This window comes from Macrosteles quadrilineatus, unplaced genomic scaffold, assembly GCF_028750875.1.
Source record: "Macrosteles quadrilineatus isolate MER2022 unplaced genomic scaffold, UCM_ALF_1.0 Scaffold_8__2_contigs__length_117827958, whole genome shotgun sequence".
Taxonomy (NCBI): Eukaryota; Metazoa; Arthropoda; class Insecta; order Hemiptera; family Cicadellidae; genus Macrosteles; species Macrosteles quadrilineatus.
This window is the reverse complement of record NW_026542601.1, coordinates 100,504,365-100,518,105: the sequence shown is the minus strand read 5'-3', so window position 1 is coordinate 100,518,105 and position 13,741 is coordinate 100,504,365. Positions and strand designations below refer to the sequence as shown.

The following is a 13,741-nucleotide window of genomic DNA, read 5'->3' as shown; positions in this document are numbered from 1 at the left end:
TGCGTTATAATCTTTTTAAAGATACTCGTTAATACCACTATAATGCCGATCTCTGATTACGGTAATAAAATAACACTTAACGCATAACTATGAAAAAGACATGCAGATTAACACCTTTAGTTATAGATAGTCACCTGCAATATGGACCCCCTCTTTCAATTTTGTATAAACAATCATCATAGAGCCGCGCCGACTTAAAATATGTGAGCTTGCCTAATACAAAAGTTTACTTTATTGAAATTATTTCATTCTTTTTAGAGCGTTTGAAGTCGGTTGTATTTTTTTACAAAAATAAATTATACCTGCAACCTGTCGTGTCACAACCCGAAATATAATCCTAACATAGTTATGTCACTGCCTGAAAACATAAAGTTCTAAATCAATATTAAAACAGGTTACTAACATATGTATTACAAATCAAACAGTTGTCCAGTAGACTACACTGGTTGGTTAGCCGCCCGTCGTTACATTCATTAGAACCAATCAAATCAACGCGTTTCATTCCTACGCTCATAATGACGTCACAAAACACTTGTAAGTCACCGTTGTAACACTACAGAAGAATGCACTTGCTAACATCACTAGATAATCACAGGCATTGCTATGTTTAAGCTCAACATCCAACCTAATTCAGTTGTTTCTGGTGTATGTTCATGTTACAAGCGATATTACACAGATGGCGCGCTGATGTTTTCTAATTAACAAATACATACAACTGATGTATTTCTATAGAACGTAAACTTACAATATGACCTTTGTATAAACATAACAAAAGATAAATTTTGCATTTGAAATTCGCATGCATGTTTTTTTTTCCATGATGTATAGTCTAAGGCAATTTCTCAAGAGCAGGGTTCTATCCTAATTAAAATTTAAATATTAAATATTTATTCTTCTGGTTATGTATATGAAATTAGTTGGTCACTTTTCATAGGCTCATCTTGTCTATGTATTTTGGTGATACGTCCATCATCTAGTTGAACTGAGTATATATTCAAACATTATTTCAACATATTTCACTAAACATGCCAGAAAATAAGAAAAAAGTTTATGAGCTCATTTATCCAAAATCTTTTTAAGTTATTTGTCTATAGTAACGTATTATAAAATAAGTAATACTTGGCTCAGATCGAGTTATGAGTGATACTACCAGAAATCTACTCTAATAATGTGTGGCTGGGACCTAATAAATGGTGTCCGGCATGGCTGGAGGTCGATTATCATCACTCACTGGTGCACTCATCCTGCTATTTGGGAATGGGATATTTTGCAAACATTTCAGAGACTCAAAAAGAGTTATCTTGCTTGCGTGTATGTTTTACCTTTGACTAGTAACCAAGCTGGCAATTGAAAATAATAAAATCTTCAGACAAAGCTGTAGTTTTGTTTTCCATTTCACTACACAAATGTAGGAATTCATTGCAAACCATTTCTATTTAAAATTATTATTATCATGAGAGAGACACTCAATGCTGCACTTATATTTCAGATTGCATATATGTGTATATTGAAGTGGCTTTGTGTATATTTGTTTCTGACTAAGATCAGCTTATCCTATAACCAATCCCGTTTAAAACGTCCAGTTTTGAACGATCAAAAACCACTAAAATTCCTCAAAAATCGACAAATTCAACCAGTATGCTATGTACAGTCAATAGAATTCAGCGTTTCGGTAAGTAGACGAAAAAGCACAGTTCCTTAGACTGCATCACATAGTCGTTTTTAGTTTTCATAAATGTCTAGCTAGATGTCTAAAATGTCTCAATGAACCCACGAAGAAATTGACCAAAGTATTCAAAGGATTCATTTACTCGTAGTTTCATCGAACTTAATTTTGCTAAGACAATGTATAGATTTTCTAAAACAATTTGGAGGTATTTGACATATTGTCCCTGTGCTTTCTAAATTTACTATTTTAGCAAGTCATTTTTCCTTTTCTAGACTATGTGCTATTTCGTTGTCGCGCAAATTCAAAATTGAGAAATTTGTCTGAGGCCTCCGCTTGCTCACATGTACGCTATGCCCGATAGTATACAACCGCAGAGTATTCCAAGACATTGTAAAGACATCTGCCAGCAGCATGTGTCGCTTAATTGTCATAAATAATTTGCCACAGGTGCCAGTTTAATGTACGCAATTAATTTCTTGTGACAGGCAGCACGCAAATTTAAGATGCATTATCCAAGCAAATGCAATGCTGCATTATATTTCAAACGAAAGAACCACAACCCATATAATTTATTAGAGCCCATTCATTGTTCATCTGCTAAACCGCTTAGTCGTTACTAAATAATCACAGGCAACAATGATGTCACTGTATTTTATCGGGATGAATTACAGTAGTAATTGTGAAATATCGGGTTAGAAGTCTTAACCCCAAACGATTCTAAAATCATAATCAGTATCAGGGTGCTATAGCATCAAACCCCAGCGAAACTGGCTTTGCCTGGGTACAAATTCAATTTACAATAATTATATATATGGTTTGTTTCGTAGAATTAATTACCATCCAGCCTACTAATGTTGTTAAATAATATAACTTGCGTTTAAACCGCAACGTACGTCAAACGTTACGTAGAAATTACGTAATAAGAATTGAGTTTTATTATCTAGACTTCCCATCTATATGGACTAGCTGTACCCAATTTTTTATTAAAAAAGAATGTAGTTGTGTGAGCCAGTCACAGAATGCGCTAGTGTTTAAAATTCTATTCTATGCCTTATTTTGTGTTGCTGACCAGGTTGATGGGTCATAACAGTTGCTATAACTTATGATAAGTCGTTCCCTATGTTTGACTTGGTTAAGAAGATTGTGAATTCGGCAGAATTTAGTAATTTAGATCAGATCAATCTGTAGGTGGCTCACATCAACTACGACGATTTTGATAAAAAAAAGCTGGCTACAAATTTAACATGGGGAAGGAGTGTCTAGGTTTTATTGAGAAAAATATAACTTACTATTAATAAATATGAGGTTTATCTTAATAAGTTTTATCCACTTCCTACCTGTGATACAATTTTAATAATTTAAATAGTTAAATTATATTTTATATTAATTAAAATTAATACCGGTATCATTATTCGGTGATCCGGGAAATGGCCCTCCATGCAAACATCATCTTTTTAAACTCATTTAAACATACTTTTGGGCTGTCTATAAAATTTGTCTCTTACAAAAACGTTTACAGTATAATAGTTTATTTCTGCAATATTAATGAACATTTAGAACCAAAATTACACTATCTACTTTGATAGCGAAAATTAAAAGTGACCTTGCATTCGCCTATGTATACACGTTGCTTGAATGCATACCGGTAATCTTCAGTAAACGGAAAAGAGGAATACACGTATTGGTATTGGGAATTACCAATACAAATTCAAGCTGTATAATTACAGGTGACAGTGTTCTAGTGCAAACACTTGACCTAGTCTAGTCAGACTGACTCAATCCACTCCACACTCATTGTTTGGTTAGAGATCACGTCGGGTTGATACCAACCTAGCCAAAACACGTTCACGGGATCGTTCTCTGCTACAAACGTGCCTGTCGACCTGGCTCTTTGTTGCAGCTGATTCTTGTAACAAAGGAAGTGTACGGTGACAAGTTATCGGTTGGTAATAACACCTAACCAAGCCTTCAACGTATTCTTGTGGTAAGAACTGTTAGCAATCCTAAGGTATATTTGTAAAACTACATAAAAGACACGCAAACACATTTATGTCTCCAAGTTTGCATTCAATTCCGTACAACATGGTTGTGAATACGAATGTGTCAGACATGACAGATGTGTTTCAACTCGTGTCGTATCCGACACATATTTTTGCTTCACAACCAAGTTCTGTTGTTAAATAAAACACACAAAGCTTCAGCCATCTGTTAACGTGGCATCCCTGTTGCTGGTAGGTGTCACGCGAGACCAAATTATCAGATTTTGGTACTACAAGTCGTTCGAAATCCATGTGAACTGTCTCACATCAAAGAGCAACCAAATGTTTTTATTGTCGCTAATTCCCTATGTGCAACGTCCGTTCGAGCGGCTCTAAATTTGGCACCGTAATTGGTTTGCATTCTGAATTAATTATTCTTGAAACTTTCGTGTATTTCAATTCAGTTGTTACGTTGCCAAGTTGAGAGAAACTGGCAACTGCGATGACTAGTTCTAAACATAGTCAAAGATTCAAACACAGGTCAACAAAGTAATAATGTAGCCAAGCCAAATCAGCTGCGAGAAAACCTAGTTTGTCAGACACCTACTTAACAAAGTGAATTCATTTGAACTCTTTGTAAATTGTTCGCTTACAAATCGTAAATCTACATAATTTTGTTGGCTTCGTACCCTATATTGGCTGACAAAGACTAACCCTGACGAAATAATCAAACATTTCACGTAGGTCAGTCCAAAAGTTGCACCTTGTAAGACATGTGATAGATTACACTCTCATCATTTGTTTCATTAATCTGGAGACTAAGAAAGAGGTCACTAATATTACTCAATTACGTTCGTTTGAAGTTTTAAATTCTTGTATTCTTTTGTACATATTGTGGTCTTCTTGCTCCATTCATGGTCACCTTTTATAGGGTTCCACCCGCCAGCTGGTAAACATGGTCCTACAAAGAAGAACCTCGTGGCATTATTAAAGTGTTTAAAGAGATGAAATAAACTGTAAAATATTCACAAATATCCAGACTATGCACTGGATGAACTAAAACTTCATAATTGTTTCTTTAAGTAGTTACAAAACCATTTAGAAAATCCGCAAATCAGTCCTTTTTTACACGTGGTTTTAACTTCTAAATAATTGTTAAAATTTATTTCCCTTGTCCATTGCAAGCTCTGATATGTTAAGAGCTGAAAAAGCCCACAATCATTGGAAACAATATTAGTTTCAGAATATTAAGAGCTTTTACTATAGAGGCATGTTCAATCCCGAACTATATTTCAATAAGCCGCCATCTTGAATTGAAGTTCAGGCTGCCGGGTAGAACCCTCTTAACGGTAATAAACTGGAATGAACAAACGAAAACTTATGAGGAGAAGAGCAAAGACAATACGTTAATGCAAATTCGTTCAAAGTACAAATGTTACAAAAGGTCACAGCTATATAAAACCCAACTAAGCACTGAATATTGCAGATTAATATGAGATCTTAATTAGACATATAGGGAAGGCAGGTCTTTATGGTTACTTGTGACTTACATTAAGTTCTTTGAAAGGAGGTTGGATTAGGTAGCTTAGTGTAGGTTATAGTGAACCAAGTTGTGTATAGGTAATATTGCATCCTTTTTCTTTTGTGTTTGCTGTTTAAAATAGTGGGTTAAATACAACGAAATTACTAGTTCGAGAAATATCTAAACCAGTTGTATTGAGTGAAATACAGTTTTATACGGCAGGGTAACTTTATTTTTGAGAATATAAAATGTGGCACCTGTATATCTTGAATAATTTAAAGCCAATGTTGGACGGTCGGATGATACAAACTATCTCACAAGATTATATAGGGCGTTTTGCAATTCATTGCATATATCCGCATATTTTCTATATACAGAGAAGGGCAGGAAAGTGTCCCTACTTTTAAGGTGACGCGGTGAGTAGTGGGGATGTGGTGGAGGAATGGGGATTGGCTCGAATGATACTGTTGCTTTGGGATTTTATACTAATATCACGATCAATAGTGAGGAATGCGCTTTTGCAGTTGCAGTAGAGACGTATGTTTTTTTCCTAAATCAGTATATTGCCACTGTGCAGCCTGCGCTGCGAACTCATTATCCGATCTCCTTTCGCAAAACTGTTCCAGATTGCAAATCTATTTTGAGGGTGCAGTAATCTTCTGAGTGTTATTGTATTGCGAAGGAGAGTTGAAGCTCACAGAACCTTCCCAACTCCTGAAAACATTGACCTTATCAGGAGATTGATTTTGCAGTCTCCTCAACGTTCTGCTCGTAAGCAATAAGCATGCATCCGCCCTGGCGTTGTCTAATCGCAATGCACGTCATATTCTCCATAAGGACCTACACCTTCTCCATAGAAGATGGTAGTTGCTCATGAACTCACACATGGGCAACAACGGATACAAGCATGTAAACCCACAATTGCGGACCTGCCTCATAATGGTTTTGTTTTTGACGAGACAAACTTCCACATTTCTGCAGTGGTAAATAAGGAGTGCATTATTGGAGTGCTAACCCTAGGGTAGATCAAGAGAGGACCCTAGATGGCTTAAGGGAGGCAATTTACCTTAAAAGTGGCCGCACTCCACAAAACATTCTTCACAGAGTTAGAATGAACTTTAGAACCAGACTACATCCGTGTATTTACAATGAGGGGAACCCCTTGCAGTATGTGCTGTTTAAAACTTAATAAATCTATATATTATTAGGCAAGCATGTTTCTTTAAAACCTTTTTTCTCAGCTCGTGTGGATCGTAGGTAATATCTACGCAAAATGTTGGAAAGATATTTTCCTGTAGATGTGCAGAATCCCTTCATAAATTAAAACAGGCTCAAAATTAAGCACAAACAATGGTTTAAAAAAAAATAAAACATGGGCTTTATGGGTTGTTATGATGGTGACGTAATAACAACGAAATATAAACAGAAAATAAAAATAAATGGAATAAATTTCAATCACATGTTTTATTTACAGTATGGGGTGGAAATAGAGAATTCTGTACATTACATATTTTTGGTCGAGTTTTCGACCATTGGACGACCTCTAGTTTATATTAAAATAAACTTCCAAATGTAATCTTTTGATCCCAATATAAAGTTTGGTGCTAACATTTTTGGGTTGTATTTTCATTTACCCTTTAAAGTTACGGATACTTCCCTACCCCACCCTTTACCTATTATAATAAGGGTTTGTTGTGTTATACCTCTTTTCCAGCCGTCCTCGGCCGATTTCAACGACTGGTGTCATTTTAAATCTAGCGGAGAGATGATAAAAAGGTAATTTCCTATAGGGCTTCAACCTTCTTGCGTTTGTTTTAATTCTAGAATTCGCTTTCAAATATTCAGCAATGCTGACCCTCTTTATTTATAAAGGTTTAAATTGGTTGATTGAAATTTTAACAGTTTATAGTTAAGTTCAATGTTAAACCGCAGTCAGAAAGTAAACAAGAGACAAAACCGTTTATGAAAGCGGATTTTAAATAGGCTTATTTTTTTATGTAAAGTGATTGGGGTAGTAATTGCTCTTTATAATGTATATCTAAAACCAACAAATTTAATTCAATAAACCACACAAGCTTTGATGCTTAAAATGGTATTGATTAACCATTTGTTTTGCCTCGGAAACAAGTTATGAACATAAATAACTCTTTGTTATATAAACAAGTCTGACCTTTAAATATTTAAATCAAATACGTTTACTGATAGTTCTTATGCAAAAGGTATGATGTAAGTTTCTTTATTTTTAGGTTTTGCTTGTTTGTTTATATGCGTACTTGCAAACATTTTTCAAACAGAGTCTTTTGACCAAGTACAATACTCAGTCCAGTTAAAACAAAAACAAAAGTTCTTTAAAGATCTCTAAAATTAAATTGAACTTTCAACCTCAAATTACTACACAATTACAGTACATTTCCATTTGTGTCGTGGGATTGAAAAGCCTGAGATTATTCTTCTAGATTTGTTATGGAAACAGTCTTGCTCGTTTCGCGGTATGAGCCCCATATAAACCCAGCCATTCAAACGGTCTCAAGCAAGTTCAAAGCAATAACTTTCTGAGGTCCAAAGGTCAGAAACTAGTGCTATAATGTTCAAAAATCATTATGTGTCTGAAACTGTTTAAAATGGAAACGTAAATCAAACCCATCTTGGCTATCCTCAACCCAGTTGTTTATCAATAATCCAACTTGTAATGTTCACACTTTTCTTCATTGAACACAGATGTTTCATATTTCAAAGGTTGGTCCATTCAGTCTAAATCTGGATTGAAAAACATAGTTTTACTCTTACACCTTTATCGTATAAATCAAAAGTGTTTATCGCCATAAAAAATCCTATGTTTGGCATAAACTGATTAAGAAAAAGCCGAAATATCATAAACTGAATTAACAATGTTGCTAGGCTTGAAGGCAACCAATTGTCCTTACCCACTGTTGCTAAAAGAATAACAATAATCAAAAAGAAACGTAAACCTTCGACTTGGCTTCATTCAATCAAATCACATCGCATACCATTAAAAACATTTGTTATTTTATGATGATTGGACTATCAATTAATGATCATATCTAACAAAAGGTCACCATTATATAGTATGGAGACATAGGTTTGGACCGTCCCCTTTCAAAAAACGTAAAATGTTCTAAAAGGGACGGTTCGAGTCCTGGTATTCTTAACTATCCAGTAGCAAGCATTTGTTGGATATCATCATCAATTAATAGTTCAATGACAAATAGCATCTTGGTACGGAAACGATTTACTCGAGAACAAACCAGCAACGTTAACATGAAAGGTGAGTACATACAATAATCCGCTTGGCTACCCAGCCAATGTTCTATACTTAGCGAATCCATCATAAAGTTTGGTTACAGGCAGCTTAGATAATCTCAAGCACTTTTTCTTCGTAAACTCTTACTTCTTATTCTATTTACAGCTCTAGAAGCGTTGAAGAAAGAAAACCCAACTACCGGTTTCAGCCCAGAAGGTTGTCGTCAGTCCCTAACTCTAGATGTCGCAAGATCATCCCTACTTGCTTCTGGTCAACCTGTCTACCCTCCCCACGTCTCATCAATACTTCACGACCATAACAGCATCTTCCCAGTTTGCCCCTGTTTCCCGGGGAACCTGGCTTCACCGCACTTTCCAGTGCAAGAGGTTTGTAAAATATTGTTTTTTAAGGAGTGTTTGATTAGAACTTTGCGAAGCTGATACAACAGGGTGTGAATTGTAAGGTGGGGGTGCTTGGAGTGTTGAATGGATGAAATATTAATGATAGCTATAATCCTGTCTCAGAAGGTCATCTGGTTCCTTGGCCAGGACGATTATTGAAAATCCAACGATCACTGATATCTGGTTGCAGTTCTGAGCAAATAAAAAATAATTGAACTGACAACAATCTGATAATGGACGAGTAGGGGAAACACTGGTTTCTGGGAGCGAGTTTCAGACAATTTAGAGACCAAAACGATATTATACATGATGAGAGGAAACATTGAGGTTAGAATGGAGTGGTGAATCCGAGTAGCTCAGAGCTGCTGTTCGAGATCAGCTTTTTCTATAGCCAGGAACATCTAGTAGCAAAAGTAACATTTTGGAGACAACAAAGGAAAGCTAAGCTCTCTGTCTTGGCATCAAAAAGCACTTGTCTTTCCCCACATCGAACGGGCAATTACCAGGTACTATAATATAAGGTGAGCACTCTGCCGGACAATATATGCTAATTTGATGCATAAAAATTACACAAACTAATTTTGTATTGAATTTACAACTTTATTCTCTGAATAGTCATTTATGTAAGAGATGTGTAGGATATTCAAAGTATTCAGTGAAACAATCAAAGTCTGAATACTGTATGAGAAATCTCATCGTCTACGAGACCAGCGGTAGCAATCGTTTATTCAAAAGAAGTAATTTGAATGAGCCTAGAACAGAGTTTTTTTTTACTGTCTAAAAATTATATTTATTCTCTCCGGTTTTTTTCCTGAGAGTTGAAATAGTATAAAAGATACCATAGCTTAAAAGCAGTTGTCCTTTCTGTCTAATTTGGTAAACACCAGCGCACTGTGTAGATAGTTAAATTTAACTAAATTCATGTTACAGTATTACAAAACTAGATATAGCGTTGACATAGAATAGAATAGTAGTAGTATCTAGTTCTACCCATGATAATCAAAGGTAAAACTCTAAGGAACTTCAAAGTAAGATCAGAGAGTTCATAATCATATGCTGTGGGGACCTAAAAATTGAGAAATATTCAAAGACACCACTGTTTCGTAATGAAGTATATTCTAAGTATTTTATCGTTGCGTAACTTTTATCTTTCCTTTCCCAGTAACATGTTTATGGTCTTCACAAAGTTGATTTCCGTCTAGCTATTTTATATCACACATACATTTTATTACAAATCGCAAAAGAGATTTACGTGCAGTCAGGGGTGGGGTTTGCAATAAATGTCCATCCTAGAGAACAATTTATGCGCACTTGGCTCAGCTGGCATTTAGCGCAGTTGAGCGGAAGGTTTGCTCGTTAACCGTTGGCGAACCAACGCATGGCTGAGAGTTGCTATAAAATGGGACAACTCTGGGAATATGAGCCTACTCCAAGTTGAACTTGTCCATATACAGTGTAAAGGATTGGCCTACGCTGAAGGGCCATAGGCAACGACTCACATTAACTATGTAGGTAAACACTCAACCTAAATGGTTTTACGTGGTTCATGCAATCTTTACCGAAACGTGTCCATTGTTTGGCTCATTGATATCACTAGACTTTGTAGGCCTTGGTTGTGAAAGTTTATCTCGTTAACAAAAGCCCAAAAAAGATGTAAACGTCATCATTTAACTTAAAAGATTTCAATTTGAACACCATAATTTGGATTGATAACTTTCATAAATTTTCCATTACCTTAACCTATTCCTAACCTAACTGTAAACAATGTTTGATGTCTAAAAACATTTTCTTCGCGCCGTACAAGAGAATCTTTACCAACACTGAGATGTTGACTAGTCATGGAACCAAAAAATAATCGAGAAATCTACAAAACAATTAAGTAAAATTTTGAATCAGCAAACCCGTGTGTTTGCCCACATATACTACGTCGAAGTTGTCACCTGAATTCCCACTTGTATCGGTTTTAACTTTTAACGGTGCTGTTGAGGTGGGCGTGGCTGAACAATCGTCCATGTTCTCAAGCGAAAACTGCCCGATACTTATCAACATGAAATGCAGATTCTATTGCAATCCAGTCTTCATTTTCACAAATCCTGCAGACGTTTTAACAGTCCAACTTCTTGGCAAGACGACAGAATGTAAGTTACTGAATGCTATCTCGTCAGTTGAATCCTTTCAATGTTTAACGGTCATATTGAATTTGTAACAACTGCTCGTTTGTTGTACAGAGTGTAAGGAAAATATTTGTCTTTTTAACGGGGTGAAAATGTAATATATACCTATCTTATATTTCAATTGGATACAATGATTTCAAATAAGACATATGTAACCAAAAAACTGTGTACTTTTAGCACTAAATCTATTAAAACGGGTTTGATTTCTTGAAAGGTTAGGATGGCTTGAGTGATGCAATACCAAATTTATATTGCATCGACTACGTTTGAAAAGGAGAAGACTAATAACTCAGTATTGCAGAAAGATATTCTATAAAAGTACTAAACTCCTCTGAATCAATCAATCAATTATATCAATTATTTAAGATGGGGACACCACTAGGTGCGTATTTTAACCCAAATATGACAGTAGAATGAGTGGTGCTATCATGTAGTCTTGTTAGTGACTAAGGCCGACATGTTCCTTAGACCATAGACAAACAGCTGTTAATTAATAGCCTATACATTTAATGGCAACTACGGGACCTAGAGTTTATGGTGGAATCTGAACCACAATTTTGCCTTTGTAATTGCTTACCAAACCAATCAATTTTAAGAATAAGATATAACGCCGATCCGACACACAAGGCACCAAGGCTTGTACTTAAAGGCGAAGACGAGCGTTGAATGAGATAGTAGCTTTAACATTAGTAGCATCTGGTTTTCAGCCAAGACCAACTATTTCTATGATCAATGGTAGCTTAAAGTTTCAAAACATTTAAGGCTATACTTCACTTTGAAAAGAACTATTAGTTAAACTAGCTGTTACCCACAGGCTTCACCCCGTTTGACTTCATAAGTATTAATAAAACTATTGATTGGTTAAGTTAACCTTAAATTAACAAAATACAGTAAAACAAACAAATAATCACACTTGATTTTAATAAGGTAAAAAATTGAAAGAATAACAAACACAGCTACACAATACACAAATACAGCTGAGGTATTTTTAACATTAGGTAGATGGAAAGTTCCCTTTAGAAAGGATTTACGACCTTAAAGGGCAATTTATGAAATAATGGATTTTGCGCAAGGTTTCTCGTCATGACGAACATTTTAAGTATGTGGTTTATGGGGGTGTGACATGTAGTTTTCTCAAAAGTTCATGGGTACTTTTGGCTTTATATATAGATTTATACGTCATTACATTATCATCACTTTGAGACAAACTCACCTAGTTCAGTACTTTAGATGAATAACAGTATGAGTGAAGTGTAGAATGGTGTTAGATGATCTGTGTAGCATTACAGTCTAAGATCAGCTGTTAAAGCCAGTATCATTTTATTCAATGCCCAATGATAAGCCGGGCAATGGGACGCCTGGTTGTGAATCATCAATAAGCTACAGTCATAGAATAACCAACACAAGTAGATTTCTCATCCATTTCTCACGTGTGAATTTTTAAGCTCGTTTTTCGTGCCGAGTTCATGTAGGTGACATTGATCGCTATATTGTCGAAGAATTTTTTCTATCATTTTAAGCTTAATTTGATGATTTATGCTTTACTGTTTGGTTATATAGCTAGGGGAGGAGTTTTTTGTTTATAAATAGATCGTTAGGTATATTTAGGAAACGAGGACTTAAATTACTAAAATAACAAGAAGCAAATTGTAAATTAAACACGACCCCTACAGTGCCCCGAACAGAACTAACAATACAATTTCCTGCTGATCCATAAAGATGAGAAATCTACTAAGGGAATAAATTTAATTAATGCTACTGCCTATTCTCAGGTTCGAATTGGGAACCTTTTGATTGTTAGCTAGCGCTGTAACAACCCGCTATAATTACGTTCTATAAAATATAGGTACTGCAATTACCTATATTTTATAGGACACTGCGTAATATTGTAACATAGTATAAACTATACAATCTTGGAGGATATACTGTATACATTCTTAACAAATAATAGCAAATCGTAAAAAAAAAATAAAAAATAAAAAAAACACGACCCATAGATCACCGAAAATATCTAACATTATAATTGTCTTCAGCTGATCCATAAGGATGAGAAATCTACTAAGGGAGTATGTTTTGGTTTTATCTATGCTACTGACATTTCTCAGGTTCGAATCGGCAACCTTTTAATTGTTAGATAGCACTGTAACAACTCGCTATAATTATATGTTAAAGTTGTAGCCAGGTTTTCAACAAAATTTTTCTTAGTTGATGTGAGCCACCTACAGATTGCGCTGATCTAAATTACTGATTTCTACCGATTACATGATGGTTTTTACCAAGTCAAACTGATGGAATGACTTATTATGAGCTATAGCAACTGTTGTGACCCAGCAACTATGTCAGTAACGAAAAATAAGGTACAAAATAGAGTTTTAGACACTAGCGCAATCTGTGACTGGCTCACACATCTACATTCTTTTTTAGTAAAGAATTGGCCGAAAACTGATCAATATAGATGGGATGTCTTCTTCCGTATCCAATAGTCAATGGCACTATACAATGTAAGGACTGTGTAATATTATAGTATAAACTATACAACCTAGGAGGATATACTGTATAATTTATTTACTAATAATCTGTATTTATCGTCAGTCACGTCTAATAACCATGGAATTTTCAGAGTGCCAGATCACCTGGAATACCTCCAGAACACTTTATCGGCCCTCCTTCTCCGAACAGCGAAGACTCCAACCAATCCGGCCAGTCTTCTTCCAGTCTTCCGCCAGAGAAGTAA

The 13,741-nt window shown here is 35.4% G+C and overlaps 1 protein-coding gene across 1 annotated transcript in view; it reads left to right on the top strand.

Moving 5' to 3' along the window:
* The window catches only part of LOC129000606 (uncharacterized), a 44,304-nt gene extending 30,563 nt beyond the window's left edge, over window positions 1–13,741 (top strand). Inside the window, exons 5-6 of the mRNA XM_054427568.1 lie at window positions 8,598–8,818; window positions 13,628–13,741. Coding sequence (XP_054283543.1) covers window positions 8,598–8,818; window positions 13,628–13,741 — 335 coding nt within the window. The remainder of the gene's footprint in view (window positions 1–8,597; window positions 8,819–13,627) is intronic.